The 19,631-nt window shown below is 47.4% G+C and overlaps 1 protein-coding gene across 4 annotated transcripts; it reads right to left on the minus strand.

The window, feature by feature from the left end:
• Positions 1-18,915, minus strand: LOC112222063 (polycomb group protein ASXL1). 4 transcript variants are annotated; one of them, XM_024384631.2, is made up of 13 exons: positions 18,307-18,915; positions 14,995-15,077; positions 12,880-12,882; positions 12,610-12,727; positions 12,248-12,458; positions 11,502-11,632; positions 11,203-11,287; positions 10,172-10,294; positions 9,300-9,466; positions 7,497-7,593; positions 4,603-4,708; positions 3,474-4,455; positions 1-3,164 (listed from the first exon to the last, which is right to left on the minus strand). In XM_024384631.2, exons 1-13 carry the CDS (start codon positions 18,361-18,363, stop codon positions 477-479), a joined length of 4,851 nt encoding a protein of 1,616 aa, XP_024240399.1. In that variant the 5' UTR covers positions 18,364-18,915; the 3' UTR covers positions 1-476. The 4 variants fall into 4 exon arrangements, with proteins under 4 accessions (XP_024240399.1, XP_024240400.1, XP_024240401.1 ...); XM_024384632.2 differs by having other exon boundaries at positions 12,299-12,458; positions 18,307-18,912; XM_024384633.2 differs by lacking the exon at positions 10,172-10,294 and having other exon boundaries at positions 18,307-18,914.
• Between the last annotated feature and the right edge of the window lie 716 nt (positions 18,916-19,631).

Here is a 19,631-nt window from a genome sequence, read left to right on the forward strand (position 1 = left end):
TGTAATTTATGCTTGCTTTAATGATTTAAAAAAATATTTATTTGCAAGAAAGACTAGAACAAATTCCCCAGAGAGGAAAACAAAAACAATAACAAAACAGCCACCATTTTCACACTGAACTGATGACAGGTGTCAAGATGAGGTAAATGTTTTTTGGAGAAAAGAAAAAAGGCACAATTTACAAATCAACCGTGCCAAGTAAATTCACATTAATAATTATAATACAAAATAATAATCATAAAGGCATTAGAAAAAATAAGCAACAAAAAATACAGACCGATTGTATAATACAAGGCATCACCCTGCCTGTGTTCCACCCTCTTCCGAGGGTGGAACTTGTCAAAGCCTTAAGTCCCACACCCTTGTTTCTCTCAAGTCCTGGGTGTGTTAGGTTAGTTAACAGTTTATACATGGAGCAGGTATGCTGAAGGTGGCACACCAAACCACCAACACTGTAGCAACGTCAGAGAAAGCGCCTATCTGACCACCAAGCAGGATACACACAGTTTGGAGGGGCCGATGCAGTCGTCGTGGCAGAAGGCCCCGCAGCCCTGGCACATGATCATGGCCTTGAGGCGGCAGGAGCACTTGAGGGCCACCTCCTCAGCGGCGCTGTCTGCAAACGCCTGGATGCTGAGCGTGGCGCTCTGGCTGGCACTGTGGCGCTGACGCAGCTGTAGGACACCATCGGCGATGCTCCTCGAGAAGCCGCTGCCGTCTACCACAGACACGTTGGCAGTGTAGCTGAAGCCGGGGGCCGACACACCGCTGCCCCCGCCCTGCTTGGGCAGCTTACCGTAGAGCTGGAAAGGGAGGGAGGAGATCGAAGATGAAGAGGGGGAGGTGGAAGAGTATTGAGCTTTGCTTTGCGCCTCCTTAGCCATGCGGGCTAAAGACATCTCCATGTTCAGCAGTCCCTCCATAGCCCCACCTCCTCCAGTCAGGTAACCGTCCATAGAGTTCACTGCCTCCTTTTTGGTGACCACCACACCTGGCCCACTACCTACCATGGGGCCAGAGGGGGAGGTTTTGGCAAGAGCTTGACAAGAGGGCCGGGAGGAAACCTCGCTCTTCACATTGAGTGCAGGCGAGAGCTGCTGTTGGTGCGGGGGGTGGGGTTTGGAAGGGTGCCAGTTTATCTTGACAGTGGGGACCACCTCAGAGGGGCAGAGGTCGGGGGTGGCCCGGGTCTGAGCAATGTTGTTGTGGTGCCTCTCTGGAGACTCTCTGATAACGGCAGACTCTTGGGAGTTCCGTCTCGAGGAAGAGGATGAAGAGAGGGATGTGATGACGGGCACGGCCCCGAGGGGCACAGAGCCACCTGGCTGCTGGGACAGGTACTGCTGCATGGCTGTGGCCCGAGAGGAGGCCTCCTCCAGCAGGCAGGCCATGCGGGAGGGCACTGTGCCCAGGGGAGAGGACCCGAAGCTCCGGCTTGCTCCAGGGGAGCCTCCTCGGCCAACAGGGGACTTCTGCTGGTTCTGAGAGGACAACTCAGGGACCAGGGACTCCCCCGTATGGGCCTCTGTGGGGCCCCTGAAGCGAAGGCCCGGAGACCTGGTCTGTTGCTGCCAGTTGAGCTGGGACTGGGGGGCTGGCTGGGGCCCCCCTGGCAGGCGGTTAATCTCTAGCTTGCTGGACGAGTGCGTCTGCGGCAGGACTTTCTCCATCGGGAGGCTGCCTTGAAGCAGCTGGGTGACCAGAGGATTGTTGGCCTCCACTGTGGACACAGGCCGGGCCGAACTAGGGAGCCTCTTGGAGCCAGCGGTGGGGTGCATGGGAGAAGGCTTCAGCCCCAGCCTACAGTTCTCCTCAGCCGAGCCCCGGCTGGACGCTTTGTAGTCATCCATTGGGTCCGTTTTGTGCCCCCTCTGGGTTTGAGAGTGTGGCGCAGCAAGAGTCTGTTGGTCTGGGTGGGGAGTGCATTCAGGCTGTGGCTGCTTTTGGCCTGGCTGTATGAGACTCTGGCTGGGCAGGCCGTTGGGGAAGCAGGGCTGGATGACCGTTTGGCTGTGGCCATGATGGTTGGACACGTGAGTCTGGATGACCGGCTGCTGGATCTGCTGTAGAGGGGGGCTGCAGATCACAGGCTGGCCGTGGGCCTGCTGAGACAACCTTTGGAGGTGCTGGATGTTGCCGTTGCGCTGAGCAGGCAGGCGGTGGCTCCACATGCTCAGGTGGGGCTCTTCCTCCTGGCTCTCATTCTCGCAGTCGGAGGCGGTCTCCGTGGAATCGCTGTGATGCCCTGCTTCGTCCTCTCTGACTGAAGGTGGGAGACGAGGGACGGAGGCTGTATCTCTCCCCCTCTCCGAGGGCTGCGAATGCTTTTCGCTCTGGCTGTGGCCCTCTGTGGCTGGGGTGGGGGGGTTCTCTTGTGGCCCCACGTGGTGGGAACCATGTTGGATGACACCCCCTCCTCCCCCAGCCAGGGACCTGATCACATCCACTCCCTGGGCCCCGAACCTGGGCAGAGAATCTGGGATGGAGGTGGGCGCCAGGGGACCATTTTTGGTCATTGACCTGTCACAGTCATCCCCCTCGCCCCGCCCTCTGAGGTGGCTGGACACCGACTCAGGCTCCAGCAGCGCTGCCTTGTCCGAGAGTCCGTTGGAGGTGCCTTTGATTGGTGGAGGTGTTGTCCCCTCTTCCCCACTCAGCTCCCCTTGTCGCTCCTCCTGGGTGGTTGGGGATGGAGTGGGGGTCTGCGGGGGCTCGGAGAAGGACAGGGAGGGGTTGGAAGAGGTGGACAGGGAGGGGGATGAGGCAGCTGTGTTGGGGGTGGGGGTAGAGGGCTCTAATTTGGACTGCTGTAGTTGTGTTCCAGGCGGATGAGAGCCCGCAGGCGATCCCTGCTCCTCCTCGTCTCCTGCTCCTCCGGGCTCGACGGGTCCTGGGTGCTCTCGCGTTCGTCTTCCACTGCTGCGATCCTGTAGCCCAGCACCAGCCCTGCCCCCGCCCGGCCCTGGTCCGTCCCCAGTGGCTGCAACAGCAGCAGCGGCCTCGCGCTGGGCCCGGGCCTGCTGGGCACGGGCTTTGATGTCCGCCAGGGTGCGCGCCCCCGTCCCTGAGCGCCGCGAGCCCTCGCCGGGGGGCACGATGCGGGGACAGATCTGGTAGGTTGGCGGCCCTTTGACCCAGGGCGGTTTGATTCGGGAGAGTTGAATCTGGAGGGACACAGACAAGGAGAGCATATCAAACATGGATTTTACAAAGGCCATATAACAGACATTCGCATCCATTGCTTTGCTAAGAATCCCACACCGAAACCCAGTCAATCATCACTAATGATTTACCATCTTCAGAGAAGGAAGTTGGTTTTTGGCAACGTGGTTTGACATTTTTGGTGGAGACAATTCACAATAATCAAACTTACTTTACAGATTGTGGATTCCAGGTTGTCAGAAATTGAGTGCCTGCTACTGCACCACTACAGCCACAATAAAGGGTTACAATTACAAATGGTGACCTCATACCCGGATAGGTGGGACCTTGGGCTCCTCTGCTGTCGGCTGCGGCTTTTCCGTGTGAACCCCGTCGATTGTGGTACGAAAGGACTGACGATCTTCCATTCGCGGCCTCTTTTCGGGGAAGCTGCAGAAGGCCTGGGGCTCGTCTGGCCTCCTCTTCTGCTCCTTGGCGGCCTGGGCGGAGGTGGCGATGATGGGGGCGGGACTGGCTGCAGGGCTGCTCTCCCGGCTGCTGGTGGTTGTGCCCCCCGTGACTGAGGTGACCATGGAGGCCCCGTCGTCCAGTGGATCAGCGGTGGCAGCGGCCGTGGAGGAAGAAGAGGACGAGGAGGAAGAATCCAAGCCGGCGGTGAACCCCCCTTGTCTCTCTGAGTTGGAGGAGGGAGATGAGGAAGGGGAGGAGGACGAGGAGGAGGAGGAAGAAGACGAGGAGGAGGGAGAGGAGGTTGAGGCGACGGCAGGTGCAGGCTCTTCAGGGAGCAGGCGGGCGGTGACTTCAGGCTCATCGGAGGCGCTGATAGATACAGGGCTGGGACTGGGGGTCGGGGTGGGCACAGGCATGGTCACAGGCGGGAGCACAGGCACGGGGGAAGGGCAGGGCACGGGCTCTAGGGAGGCACACTGGGCCGGATCCTCCAGTTCACAGTCGGCCTGTAACACCACCTCTCCTCCCTGCACCGTGGTGGCCTCTGGGACGGGCAAGGGGACAGAGGCAACAGAAGCTGCATCTAAAGTGAGCGTGCCTTCCAGCTGCTTGGAGGACTGCAGGGTAGGGGAGTTGGTCTTACAGAGGGTGCGTTGCGCCCTGCGTCTCAAGTCTGCCCGCGTTCGCCGTCTCATCCTGCCATCACGCCTCCGCCTGCCCACATTGCGGCGCTTGGGCGTTCCCGCCGCCACCAAGGCCACCTTGCTGTCCAGAACGCTGGTGGCAGCATCGGCCGCTTCGCTCATTGTCAACTTCAGAGACTCTTCTCGGGTCAGGCCAGACCTGCAGCAAAAGAACATTAGTATAAAGAGTATATACACTGTTATACAGTGGAAATAATCAAGTCAATTTGCAAATGGTCCAAGGAATAAAAGGCAGCTTAAAAAAATAACAGCCGATGTTGTGGCTGTGGATGTTCAGAAGACTTACTTTTGACCGTGGTACTCCTCAAAGAACTTCTCCTTCCATGCCTCCACTTTCTTCTCTTTCTCCATCTCCTGGCGGAATCGCACCTGCATCTCATGGGTGAACTCCCCTGAGCAGGTCAAACAATATTAGATGAACATATAGAAAACTGGCTATAGTTTTATATATATATATATATATATATAATAACTTCATGTATTGACTGATTCTGTTTCCCCTGGTATTTGCATGGTATTTAGTAGGAAGCTATGTGATAGCATCAATGGGTACTTTCTGATACTGAATACCCAAGAGACAGTAATTCATGGGTTATTGTACACCCTGTTATTTCTAGAAAAATACCTGGCAATTTCTGTCGAGTAAAATAAATTGCTAGCGAATTAACTCCTGAAAGGAAAGAGTTCCCCACCTGTGTAGCTAGTCACGCGTTATCAGTGGGCTTCCATCACGTGGATTGGGAGATGTTTCGTATTGCGTCAGACAACAACATTGACGAATACGCTTATTCGGTGTGCGAGTTCATTAGAACGTGCGTTGAAGATGTCGTTCCCATAGCAACGATTAAAACATTCCCTAACCAGAAACCGTGGATTGATGGCAGCATTTGTGTGAAACTGAAGGCACGAACCACTGCTTTTAATCAGGGCAAGGTGTCTGGTAACATGACTGAATACAAACAGTGCAGCTATTCCCTCCGCAAGGCTATCAAACAAGCTAAGCGCCAGTACAGAGACAAAGTAGAATCTCAATTCAACGGCTCAGACACAAGAGGTATGTGGCAGGGTCTACAGTCAATCACGGACTACAGGAAGAAACCCAGCCCAGTCTCGGACCAGGATGTCTTGCTCCCAGGCAGACTAAATAACTTTTTGCCCGCTTTGAGGACAATACAGTGCCACTGACACGGCCTGCAACGGAATCATGCGGTCTCTCCTTCACTGCAGCCGAAGTGAGTAAGACATTTAAACGTGTTAACCCTCGCAAGGCTGCAGGCCCAGACGGCATCCCCAGCCGCGCCCTCAGAGCATGCGCAGACCAGCTGGCCGGTGTGTTTACGGACATATTCAACCAATCCCTATACCAGTCTGCTGTTCCCACATGCTTCAAGAGGGCCACCATTGTTCCTGTTCCCAAGAAAGCTAAGGTAACTGAGCTAAACGACTACCGCCCCGTAGCACTCACATCCGTCATCATGAAGTGCTTTGAGAGACTAGTCAAGGACCATATCACCTCCACCCTACCTGACACCCTTGACCCACTCCAATTTGCTTACCGCCCAAATAGGTCCACAGACGATGCAATCTCAACCACACTGCACACTGCCCTAACCCATCTGGACAAGAGGAATACCTATGTGAGAATGCTGTTCATCGACTACAGCTCGGCATTCAACACCATAGTACCCTCCAAGCTCGTCATCAAGCTCGAGACCCTGGGTCTCGACCCCGCCCTGTGCAACTGGGTACTGGACTTCCTGACGGGCCGCCCCCAGGTGGTGAGGGTAGGCAACAACATCTCCTCCCCGCTGATCCTCAACACTGGGGCCCCACAAGGGTGCGTTCTGAGCCCCCTCCTGTACTCCCTGTTCACCCACGACTGCGTGGCCATGCACGCCTCCAACTCAATCATCAAGTTTGCGGACGACACAACAGTGGTAGGCTTGATTACCAACAACGACGAGACGGCCTACAGGGAGGAGGTGAGGGCCCTCGGAGTGTGGTGTCAGGAAAATAACCTCACACTCAACGTCAACAAAACTAAGGAGATGATTGTGGACTTCAGGAAACAGCAGAGGGAACACCCCCATCCACATCGATGGAACAGTAGTGGAGAGGGTAGCAAGTTTTAAGTTCCTCGGCATACACATCACAGACAAACTGAATTGGTCCACTCACACAGACAGCATCGTGAGGAAGGCGCAGCAGCGCCTCTTCAACCTCAGGAGGCTGAAGAAATTCGGCTTGTCACCAAAAGCACTCACAAACTTCTACAGATGCACAATCGAGAGCATCCTGGCGGGCTGTATCACCGCCTGGTATGGCAACTGCACCGCCCTCAACCGTAAGGCTCTCCAGAGGGTAGTGAGGTCTGCACAACGCATCACCGGGGGCAAACTACCTGCCCTCCAGGACACCTACACCACCCGATGCTACAGGAAGGCCATAAAGATCATCAAGGACATCAACCACCCGAGCCACTGCCTGTTCACCCCGCTGTCATCCAGAAGGCGAGGTCAGTACAGGTGCATCAAAGCTGGGACCGAGAGACTGAAAAACAGCTTCTATCTCAAGGCCATCAGACTGTTAAACAGCCACCACTAACATTGAGTGGCTACTGCCAACACACTGTCAATGACACTGACTCTACTCCAGCCACTTTAATCATGGGAATTGATGGGAAATTATGTAAATATATCACTAGCCACTTTAAACAATGCTACCTTATATAATGTTACTTACCCTACATTGTTCATCTCATATGCATACGTTGATACTGTACTCTATATCATCGACTGCATCCTTATGTAATACATGTATCACTAGCCACTTTAACTATGCCACTTGGTTTACATACTTATCTCATATGTATATACTGTACTCGATATCATCTACTGTATCTTGCCTATGCTGCTCTGTACCATCACTCATTCATATATCCTTATGTACATATTCTTTATCCCCTTACACTGTGTATAAGACAGTAGTTTTTTTTTTGGAATTGTTAGTTAGATTACTTGCTCGTTATTACTGCATTGTCGGAACTAGAAGCACAAGCATTTCGCTACACTCGCATTAACATCTGCTAACCATGTGTATGTGACAAATAAAATTTGATTTGATTTGATTTGATTTGATTTATACCAACCATAGTATATAATTAAGTAAGTAGGTACTAACCCTCAGCAAGCCTTTCCTTCCAGCTCTGGGAGGCGTGAGTGAAGAATTCATTGTTGAGAGCCGAGTTACTGAGGCGAGCCAGACCATCAGGTCCAACCTGGAGAAGGAAGACAGGACATACTGGGTTACATTCACAGACAATATGGCACAGAAATGATGACACATTATGGGCTGGACTAAAAAGGCACACTCCAATGGAGAATCTCCATTGATAAATCTTTTTAGTCCAGGGAAAGGTTTAACCTGGGTCCGGGAATCTGTGTAAGTAGGAAGTTTACATACACTTAGACTGGAGTCATTGAAACTTATTTTTCAACCACTCCACAAATTTCTTGTTAACAAAGTATAGTATTGGCAAGTCAGTTAGGACATCTACTTTGTGCATGACACAAGTAATGTTTACAGAGATTATTTCACTTATAATTCACTGTATCACAGTCAACACTCAGTTGACTGTGCCTTTAAACAGTTTGGAAAATTCTAGAAAATGTCATGGCTTTAGAAGCTTCTGATAGGTTAATTGACATAATATGAGTCAATTGGAGGTGTACCTGTGGATGTAGTTCAAGGCCTACCTTCAAACTCAGTACCTCTTTGCTTGACATCATGGGAAAAGCAAAAGAAATCAGGCAAGTCCTCGGAAAAAAAATTGTAGACCTCAACAAGTCTGGTTCATCCTTGGGAGCAATTTCCAAACGCCTGAAGGTACCACGTTCATCTGTACAAACAATAGTACGCAAGTATAAACACCATGGGACCACGCAGCCGTCATACAGCTCAGGAAGGAGACGCGTTCTGTCTCCTCGAGATGAACGTACTTTGGTGTGAAAAGTGCAAATCAACCCCAGAACAGCAGCAAAAGACCTTGTGAAGATGCTGGAGGAAACAGGTACAAAAGTATCTACATCCACAGTAAAAACGAGTCCTATATTGATATAACCTGAAAGGCCGCTCAGCAAGGAAGAAGCCACTGCTCCAAAACCGCCATAAAAAAGCCAGACTACGGTTTGCAACTGCACATGGGGACAAAGATCGTACTTTTTGGAGAAATGTCCTCTGGTCTGATGAAATAGAACTGTTTGGCCATAATGACCATTGTTATGTTTGGAGGAAAAAGGGGGGTGATTGCAAGCCGAAGAACACCATCCCAACCAGCAAGGGGCGAGCAGCATCATGTTGTGGTGCTTTGCTGCAGGAGGGACTGGTGCACTTCAAAATAGATGGCATCATGAGGGAGGAAAATTATGTGGATCAGTCAGGAAGTTAGAGCTTGGTTGCAAATGGGTCTTCCAAATAGACAATGACCCCAAGCATACTTCCAAAGTTGTGGCAAAATGGCTTAAGGACAAAAATTTGTGGGCAGAACTGAAAAGGCATGTGCAAGCAAGGAGGCCTACAAACCTGACTCAGTTACACCAGCTGTGTCAGGAGGAATGGGCCAAAATTCACCTAACTTGTTGTGGGAAGCTTGTGGAAGGCTACCCGAAACATTTGACCCAAGTTAAACAATTTAAAAGGCAATGCTACTAAATATTAAGTGTGTATGTAAAATTCTGACCCACTGAGAATGTGATGAAAGAAATAAAAGTTGAAATAAATCACTACTATTATTCTGACATTTCACATTCTTAACATAAAGTGGTGATCCTAATTGACCTAAAAACAGGGAATTTTTACTAGGATTAAATGTCAGGAATTGTGAAAATCTGGAGTTTAAATGTAATTTGGCTAAGGTGTATGTAAACTTCCGACTTCAACTGTAAATGATGACTAGGATTATAAATTATGAACAAGCTCCCTCACCTGACGGTCAACCTCGGGGAGGAGCTGCAGGAGTTGCTGTTGGGAGTGGGCTGGGAAGGCAGAGAAGGTGCGCATGTTGATGAGAGCCCTGATGTTGGTGTTGACCAGGATAGAGCCGGGCGTTTCAAAGTCCACCTCCACCCCGCCTCGGCTCCTCTTCATGGGCCCTGCAGGCATACACAACCACAGGCCCGCAAGTGGCTAATGCTATCCAATGGATATGGTTTAAAACTCATTCATTCAACTAACAGCAAGCACAGCATGGCCGTTCCATTGCAAGCCAACAACTCCAGTTAAGATCCATCAACACAGTCATTCAGGCGTTTAGTTTAGCAGCCAACACAATCACAACAGCTATCAGTCAGTGAGCGGTTAAGTATGTCCTGGCCGGGTAGCCAGTGTTGGGATAGCTAGCCGACCCTGGCATTCAGTTAGAAACCTGCAATGCACTGCTGTTCAGTTAGCATTAGTGACCAATGCAACCCTGACAATGATAGCGACCAGCGTACTGTTGGTTAGCTACCAAATCACCCTGTCAGTCTGGGATTGACCCAAAGTCCAGGTTTGACGCTTATTCGTAGACAGCTGGCCTGTGTAGAAACTGAGACATACATCTAATAGTTCTACAGATTGTGTACTATCTTCTTTGACCTCTTCATTTGTGACAGCTAAATTCATAAGATATACAGATTTGTCAAGTTGTTTACAGTTCAGGTTCCATCAGGTATATCTCTTTGCCAAAGGTGTCCTGAACAATGATGAAAATAAACTGGGTTACAACTGGGAGAGTGAGGGGTTGGTGTTTTAGGGTTTACTGGAGGGAGGTTGGTTGGGTTGGTGGGTTTTATTATACCCGGGTCTAACCCCTGTACCTGAGTGGTAGCCACGCAAGCTCTTGAAGTGCTGGGGGCGTTTCCAGCTAGCCAGCTCGGGGCGGGCACGAAGCGTGGGGCCTGGACCCCCCCTAGAGTCTTCCCTGCGCCTCCCCGCTGCTCCTGAGGGGGAGAGGTGGGGGGAGGGGGAGCCTGGTGAGACACTCCGGTCACGTGGTTGAGGGGGACTTACGAGCGGGAAGGCGGGGGTGGGCAGGTCAGGCAGACAAGCCAAAAGGGGAGGCAGCAGAGCCCATAGCACGGGGTGGGGGGGGATTGGGACAGGTGAGCAATACAGACAAAGCAAAGGGAGCAGTTACCCAGTCCCACATTAACACAGAGAGAGGAGAGTGGGGGGTAGGGTGGAGCAGAAATCTCAGAAAGAGCTCCCCCACCTCATAGATAGCAATTGGGTTTACTGGGCAGCTAAATGTAAGGCGGGAGGGAAGGGCTGATATGAGACTGGAATTTCCAGGTGCACACAAAAAGAAGCAGGGAGGACAGAAGTTGTACTCAGACAATGAGTGGCTAGGAGGGTTATTCTGCACGCAGAGACTGACAGACAATCAGCCACAAGAGGGGAGGGTTTCAGGGGATCCTCAGAATGAGAAAGACTCTGGGTGCACGAGGAGCACAGTCAAAACTGCACACAGGTCACATTTCAGTCAACACGACACCTGCAGGAACACTAGCCATTCCTACACTTTCTTCCCATAGAAGCACTAAAACTGTTTTTTAGGCCACTCATGTTTTTGTTACCCAGAGCTTACTGAGAAACTTGTAGAGGTTACAGTCTAAGAATGCTGCTGCAAAAGTAAATAGGCAACACATAAATAAAAAGACTGTCAAAGCAGTAGAGGCCCATGCTGGGTGAGAAATGGTCCAAGCCCACTGTAGGAATATGACTCAGAGGTGTCTGTGTGTGTAATGCCACAAATTCCGCAACATTTTTTTGCCCAGGAAGAGGTTGTGTGTGGGCATAGCGAGATGAGGTTAGGGTAGCAAAGGGGTTAGCAGAGAGAAGTGCTCACCTGATGGGACGTGTTCACCATTGACCTTGAGTGGAGTGAGGACCACTCGCGGCATCATCACAGCCTTCTTCCTCTGTCTGCTCGACTGCAGCGAAATAGAAACGGACATGGTGAGAGGTAATAGAATGCTAAGGTTATCACTAAGCCAGACAAAGGCGATCTGCAATCATTTCCTATGCATGTAGTACTCATAAAAACCTCTTTCGACTCAACCTACACACACTATACACAACCACCTATAATATCCCTATTGAGCAACAGTACACATAGACAGCCCAGTTTGAGGGGGTAAAGTGTACCTGTCTGGATCGACTTAGTCGGGTCTGTGCCTGGGCCTCAGAGCGCACCTGTCCAGAGACTCCAGATCTACTCAGCCTGGTCTGGGGCTCTGTGGAGCATGAGGCACTGGACGAGCTCTCATCTATGGACGCTGTGAGGGGTAGAGGGGGCTATGGTCAGACACCAAATGGTTCTCTTTACTGGGTTCCAAATGGTTTAGTCGATAAATGCTCCATGGACCACTAACACTGACAATAAGGTTTTTCACACTGCACATGTTTTGGTTTCCGTTATCACAATTGGTGGGGTTTATCATCTAGCACTTTTCAGCCATGTACTCAGATAAACAGGAGCTCACCCAAATAAAATGTTTCTTAAAAAAAATAAAGATTTATGCCATGGGTTGGCAGTTTCATGTGCACCCGTAACCACAGCAACAATCACATCCTAAAAATAAGAAAAAATGTCTCTGGTTTGCAGTTGTTTAAAAACACTTCAATTTATTCTATCATAGGCATGCTCTTTCCACCTTTATCACGACACATATTCCTGTGTTGTTTTCAAAGTGCCTTTGAACAGGGCAGTCAGAGAGATTTAATAGTGATGTGTTAGATGTGTGTGCTTAATAAAGACCAGTGATGTAGTGGAATAAACAAACGGTGGATAAACTGTAAAAAGGAGGGTGATAAGATAGGCGGAGAGTAATGTAAACTTCAACAATGTTAATATACAGTGGAAGTAAACACCAAATAAAAAGGGCATTTACTCTCCACGAAATGATCACTGATGAAAGTATGTGGTGAGCACAACCACACACCATCGTTCTCTCCACTGGCTGCAACTGTTTCCATGGAGTCACAGCTCTCTTGCTCCGCACCTTCCGTTGGCCCTGCTGTTGCTGTGTTAGCAGTAGCCAGTGTGCTGGCTTCGGCTGTCTCCGCCTCCTTCGAACTCTTGGTCCACTGCAGAGCGTTCTTCTGCAGAGGGACAGTCAGAAGAGAGATTGCTATCACAAACATGCATGTGTGTGTATTCCAGATATGGGTTTGTATGAGGTTTATTAGGGGTAGGGATTAGAGGTACGTGCGTGTTTGAGATAAGGGTGTGTGGATTGGGCTGGTTCCATACCTTCAAGGTAAACAGACTCATCCTGCCAGGAAGCTTAAAGAAGATGCTGTTTTTTACTCTGTCCCCCCTCACCTGGGAATGCAGCATGGTCACCAGACAGGCCAGAGGGGCTGTGCCACTGGTGGACAGAGAGAGAGAGAGACAGGGTGGGGTGATGGAGAAAGAGTGGGGAGAAGATGACTGTGAGAAGCAGAACAATACCTATGGTATGCAAAGAGACAGCTAAACATAAAATGGAAATATTGTCCCTTTGTTCTTGTGCCATCTTACCTTCTGTTTTTGTTGAGCATATTGTGGATCAGGCCAGGTAGAGATCATGGAAGAATTGTGAAAAATGTGAGTCAAAGTTGAAACATTCCTTTCTCATGGATATTCTCGTAACATATTGACTTATTTTACATAAAACATGAGCAATTCCATTCTTGGTTTTGTTGCTGGTATACATTACCATAAAGATGGGCTTTAAAGGTATAATGGGAGATTCTGGCATTTAAGCCCTTGTTCTACAGTTGAAGTTGGAAGTTTACATAAACTGAGTTTAAATGTATTTGGCTGAAGTGTTTCAATTCCTGACCTTTATCCCTAGTAAAAATTCCCTGTCTTGGGTCAGTTAGGATCACCACTTTATTTTAAGAATCTGAAATCAGAATAATAGTAGAGAGAATGATTTATTTCAACTTGTATTTCTTTCATCACATTCTCAGTGGGTCAGAAGTTTACATACACTCAATTAGTATTTGGTAGCATTGCCTTTAAATTGTTTAACTTGGGTCAAACGTTTCAGGCAGCCTTCCACAAGCTTCCCACAATAAGTTGGGTGAATTTTGGCCCATTCCCCCTGACACAGCTGGTGTCACTGAGTCAGGTTTGTAGGCCTCCTTGCTCATTCGATTTTTCAGTTCTGCCCACAAATTTCCTATGGGATTGAGTTCAGGGCATTATGATGGCCGTTCCAATATCTTGTCTTTGTTGTCCTTAGACCATTTTGTCACAACTTTGGAAGTATGCTTGGGGTCATTGTCCATTCGGAAGGCCCATTTGGAAGACCCACGCTTTAACTTCCTGACTGATGTCTTGAGATGTTGCTTCAATATATCCACAAAATTTTCCTCCCTCATGATGCCATCTATTTTGTGAAGTGCACCAGTCCCTCCTGCAGCAAAGCACCCCCAAAACATGATACTGCCACCCCCGTGCTTCATGGTTGAGATGGTGTTCTTCGGCTTGCAAGCATGCCCCTTTTTCCTCCAAACATAATATGGTCATTATGGGCAAACAGTTCTATTTTTGTTTCATCAGACCAGAGGGCATTTCTCCAAAAAGTATGATCTTTGTCCCCATGTGCAGTTGCAAACCGTAGTCTGGCTTTTTTTAATGGCGGTTTTGGAGCAGTGGCTTCTTCCTTGCTGAGTGGCCTTTCAGGTTGTGTCGATATAGGACTCGTTTTACTGTGGATATAGATATTTTGTACCTGTTTCCTCCAGCATCTTCACAAGGTCCTTTGCTGTTGTTCTGGGATTGATTTGCACTTTTCACACCAAAATATGTTCATCTCGAGGAGACAGAACGCGTCTCCTTCCTGAGCTGTATGACGGCTGCGTGGTCCCATGGTGTTTATACTTGCGTACTATTGTTTGTACAGATGAACGTGGTACCTTCATGCGTTTGGAAATTGCTCCCAAGAATGAACTACACTTGTGGAGATCAGCTCTTGGCTGATTTCTTTTGATTTTCCAATGATGTCAAGCAAAGAGACACTGAGTTTGAAGGTAGGCCTTGAAATTCATCCACAGGTACACCTCCAATTGACTCAAATTATGTCAATTAGCCTATCAGAAGCTTCTAAATCCACAACATAATTTTCCAAGCTGTTTAAAGCCACAGTCAACTTAGTGTATGTAAACTTCTGACCCACTGGAATTGAGATACAGTGAATTATAAGTGAAATAATCTGTCTGTAAACAATTGTTGGAAAAATCCCTTGTCATGCACAAAGTAGATGTCCTAACCCACTTGCCGAAACTATAGTTTGTTAACAAGAAATTTGTGGAGTGGTTGAAAAACAAGTTTTAATGACTCCAACCCAAGTGTATATAAACTTCCGACTTCAACCGTACTTACCCAGAATCAGATGAAATTGTGGATACCATTTGTATGTCTCTGCGAGCAGTATGCTACTGTAGCAATGCTATTGTACCTGCAGACTTCCAGTCATTGCGCTAACACAAGTTAGCAGTAGTTTTGCAAGCCAATGCTAACTTCCTTCATACTGCCCGCAGAGACATAAAATGGCAGTTCATCTGACTCTGGTAAGTGGTAGAACAAGGGCTTAAATTCCAGAATATCACCCTTCCATTAAATGTGTGTGTGGTGGTTGTTGTTTACCTCATTTCCTTGAGCCCCTTGGTCTGAATAACATGCAGGATCTGCTTGGGCGTCATGGGGGCATCAGAGAAGTTCTCTAGAACCTGGAAAAATTACAGGTCAGTCATGAACATGTTATAGCCCATACAGATACAATTTAAGCTATACCTACAACTATACCATACATCCAGTAAGTGAATACAGCAGCTTCAGAAATATCTGGTGAAAAAAGGCAACAAAATGTGAATTCCATACCTTATGAATGGAAGACTCACAAAAGGCAGTGTATTAAACTAGCGTCCATTTATTAAAATGTTTCAAAACGCCTGAGTTAACCACTCAAGCTTCGTCAGCAGAAAGCATGTTGCTTTAATATCCACTAAGACAGTGAAATAGCACAACACACAATACACCCACAACTAGGCCTATCCCTCTAGGAGAACCAATTCATATAAACATACTATAACAATTTAAATAAGTGATAAAAAAATAAGTGGATAAATGCTGATTGCCAGCTGTGGTGTAAGTAATGCTCACTATACTTTCAAAGCATTTTTACGCAAAAGGTGGGTAAACACACATGCAAAATAAAAAGGTGTAAACCATGTTTATCCTCCACTACACCACTAATTCTAATAAAGTGACATCACTACATAGCCTAGCAGCATTTGTGGTTTTAAGTGCCACCTCCACTCCCTTAAAAATACAGTGAATTATTGATTAATTTCCATTAATAAGACCAGAGATAGGTGCTTGAGGTTGTGCGATCAATCCAGAGCCTCTCAGTGTGTCGTCATGACAGGATACATAAGAAGGAATAACACATAATACAGACTGGGTAGTAGAGCGCTCCTTCAAATTAACCCAAGGACACGCGTGCAGGAAATTGGAAGAAGAGGAAAGGGTATTTTGGTCAGGGAGACCAGCAGACAAAGCCGACTCCAAGCACACACTAAAGATGCACATCACAATAGAGCAACAGTATGCACCATGATTCGGTGAGGCGTTGATTACAGAATACCAAGACATGTGGCATTCAATGTAACAATTATGTTGTCCTTGTCCCTGCAGAAAAAGGAAACCGAAAACAGTCTCTGAGGAACTCAAAAGGCCAGATGGTGGATAAGTTAGACCTATCAGGGTTCTCTGCAATCTGTGGAGAAAAGAACCTGCTCAGTCATGCATGGAGAAAACCCATCACACACCACTACCAAACTCCTGATTTAATGCCAAGGCAGATAGATTATTTTGACTTACTGAAGATAGGCCTATATGAAAATGATAATCTAGCCTACACAGACTGTGCTTATGGTTGTCTAGGCAACATGACATTGTTGGTAATAGTATGAAAAGTGTCTTGAAGGTTCTCCTTTTTTGTATGTGGTGTTATGCAACCCTAAATGGATTTGTTCCATATGGTGGTGTGGGTGCAGTCGAAGCGTGTTCCTCTATCTCGTTGAAGATACAATTTCACACCGGCCCATCCCCATTTATCTGAATGCGTGAGCGTGCAAACTAGGTATGCGTGTTTCTCACTGGCGGTTCTCAGAACACGCTTGAAAGTCTGTATTTTTGTTTACATCTCTTATCACTAAATCGATCTGTTATTCCTGTATGCCCCAGAGAATAATGAGTAGCTAGCATGGCCTAGCACAAGTTTCGGAACACACTGGACTCACCTCAGCCTATGAATATTGTTTAGGCTCCCCAAAAGCTAGCCTAGCCAAAACATTCGCACCACAAGGATCTGCAGTGACATATGGGCTTCGGTTATAAATACATGCATTCCCCACACAGTGAAAACCAAAAATGGCACTGAGCTATGTAGCGCTGCCGTGGTGTGCAAGGATGCTGATAGGCAGGGAACAAAAAAGTAGGGTCTGGCAACAGAATAGAGCCCCACCCTAAGATTTAAGTAACTTCCACACCCATATTAGAAAGGAGAAATTAGCCGAAGTTGAGGTATAATGCATCTGCAGTATGCATGCACAATATAAAACATGGTAGGCTTTATAGCTATGTGTACTGAATAAAATGTGTCATTAACTGCATCCAGTTCTAAATCCTCAAGAAACACCAATGATACTGCTATGCAACACAGCCTCATCTGGCAGTTGAGTCGCAGAAGAGGGGTCTGCTTACCATTTAAATTAATGGACTGTTGCCGAATGCAGACCGTTTACAGCAGTAAATGGGCACTATGTGTAAGGGTTCTGCATAACTACACGATGTAGGTGCCTGATTATCCTACTCAACATCAAGACACAGCTCTGACTGGCAACCTCATGACATTCCCAATAGTATATCCCTTTTACACACAATTTTAATCCAAGTACTCTCTGATACAATATACATAATTTAATCTACCTCATATAGTAGACCTGTATATTTAGACCACTCTACAAAGCATAGAGAATAGGGTGTCTGTCTTGTTGCGGAAAAAAACCATAATGGAAAACTGAATTACAATAAAATGTTGCAATGGTCATTGAAGAAAGCCAAGAGGACTTGCATTACACAAGAACACAGACATGATTTGTATACCATTGGGTAGTAACGTTAGCTGGAAGCCTACAATAAACTTCTTAGCTGTCTTATTTATCAATATGGCTAAATAAAAACTTTACATGCATACACCAGCTTAGCTATCCAATAACCATTATGATAGCTACATAAAGACAACTGTATCCAACTTTGAATGGTTGTAGCTAGCTACCACCTAGATAACATTAGCTAAGGCTTGGGGTGGTATTCCCCTGACCCTTGCTCTGACCATAACCAGAGGGACCTGTCTAAATGTGTTAAAATATGAGCAGATAGTGTAATTAACGTTAGCTTGAGTGGATAACTCTGAAATAGTTATTTGTTTACATGTTCAGTGAATGGTGGCACCACTGGTAGTCTGGCTAATTTACCAATACAGTGGGTTATGCTAACTCGCTAGCTAGCAAACAAAGGGTCAAACTGGAAGGCAGACGTACCCGTATGTTAGCTATGCTCCTGTCAACAATGAGCGTTAGCTTAGATACAACCAGAGCCATCTAAATACACGACTCTAGCTACAACCACACTTAGAATGAGAAACGTTAATCATTTGAATAATAAGAGTATTTCGTTATCAGGGGCTCAGTGCATTTACTAATTTCACTGTTAATTAACATGCTGGCGATTTAGCTAAATTAATTTAGGAGATTAACCGAGCACTCCCTGCTAGCTAACGTGCAGTGCCAACCAGACAGCCCAGGCTCCGACTAATATGCGTTTGGTTGCTGAGTGTTCCTCTTCCGTCAGTACATTAGCTAGCTACTATATTACAACTAAAGATAGTATTACCATGCGAGCCGCCTCAGCCCACGTGCGTTCCTTCTTTCTCTTCTGTTTGTCCTTCATTTCCTCCCCTCTAGTAGCTAGCAGTTATCGGTTGCGCCTCCAGCAGCAGCCTAGCTTTTTAGCAAGCTAAATACGGTCGGTGGATCAAGAAACCCCGAACTAGCAAGCTAACGTTAGCTGAACTGTTTCTCTCCGTTTCGCTAGCCTTCCCACCACGTAGTTGCTAGTTCTCTCGCTCGTCTGGTGCTCGGTAGGCACGCCTCTTGTTGAGCTAATTCATTTAGCTATATAAACTATTGTTGTTCTACGCTAGTGCACGGTAACGCGCCTAAATGCTAGTAAGACGCTAGCTAGCTAATAAACACATACGGGGGGCGCCTCTCGTCTTGAAGCTACTACCACAGTTTCTAACCTAGAGGGCCCAACATCGCGATACTTCCCAAGACTCACTCCGTGGACTCAACGGACCAGACTGGGGTTTGGGAAGTGGACGATTCTTCCTTAAATTGTTAATTTTCTCGATTTCTGAAGGCACAACTTTAGTAGCTGATTGTGTTATAATTCCAACCTCAAACTGACACGTTTTAATTTTCGTCAAAAATGACTTTATATCGATGGACCGTTAGACCTGATGACGTGTTTCTGCGCATGAGCTTAGCTAGCGTCGCATACTAAACCATATTGTTGTATTAATAGTGGTTCACGGCGAAGCTATTGCTTATCTCTCCTGTATTCTTTTATTTTATTTTTCTTGACATGTCGAATAACTCAAGCATAAATGTGTAACTTTTTCTAAATTGGCACAAAGTAACTGGCACAGAGTAATTTGGTAAAAAATAATGTCACAGATTGGCCTACAGGTGGTGCTGTTATAAACAGTCTCACTTAACACACTCCAGCACAGTAGGTGGCGGCATGCAGACTAAACATTTGTTTGCTGACCGACATATTGAATGAAGAAGTCTCACTGAAACCGAAGATAGAACAATGAGCCAGATGTTTCACTGTAAATCTGAAGCATCCAGTTGGCGTTTCCACTCACCACCAAATATGGTGATGAGAGGAAGCCCAGTGGCCTGCATTGGAGAAGATGGCGCCAGATGGATTTTGGCCGACATTCTGCAAATGTTCTCATCGATGAAACATTTGATCTCAATACAGTTTTCTATTCCCAAAACTAGAATATGCAACGAACAGAGTGGACTACGTTTTGTAGACTTTACCCTTTGACAAAGTTTTTTTTTAAATGGCATTGTCTAGAAGGAGTGCACAAGCGAATTGAGTTATTGCACAGGAGCACTTCACAGACTAGGCTTCCCTAACGAAAT

Source organism: Oncorhynchus tshawytscha, linkage group LG22 (assembly GCF_018296145.1).
Source record: "Oncorhynchus tshawytscha isolate Ot180627B linkage group LG22, Otsh_v2.0, whole genome shotgun sequence".
Classification (NCBI taxonomy): Eukaryota; Metazoa; Chordata; class Actinopteri; order Salmoniformes; family Salmonidae; genus Oncorhynchus; species Oncorhynchus tshawytscha.

Bases quoted from the DNA above. Each gene is read 5' to 3' on its own strand.
- LOC112222063 (XM_024384631.2), bottom strand. From the start codon at position 18,363: ATGAAGGACAAACAGAAGAGAAAGAAGGAACGCACGTGGGCTGAGGCG. The intron at 11,633-12,247 runs GTAAATGCCCTT...TACCCCTCACAG, and splicing joins CAGTGATCATTTCGTGGAGA to CGTCCATAGATGAGAGCTCG. The intron at 9,467-10,171 runs GTACAGGGGTTA...GTATGCCTGCAG, and splicing joins CTTGCGTGGCTACCACTCAG to GGCCCATGAAGAGGAGCCGA.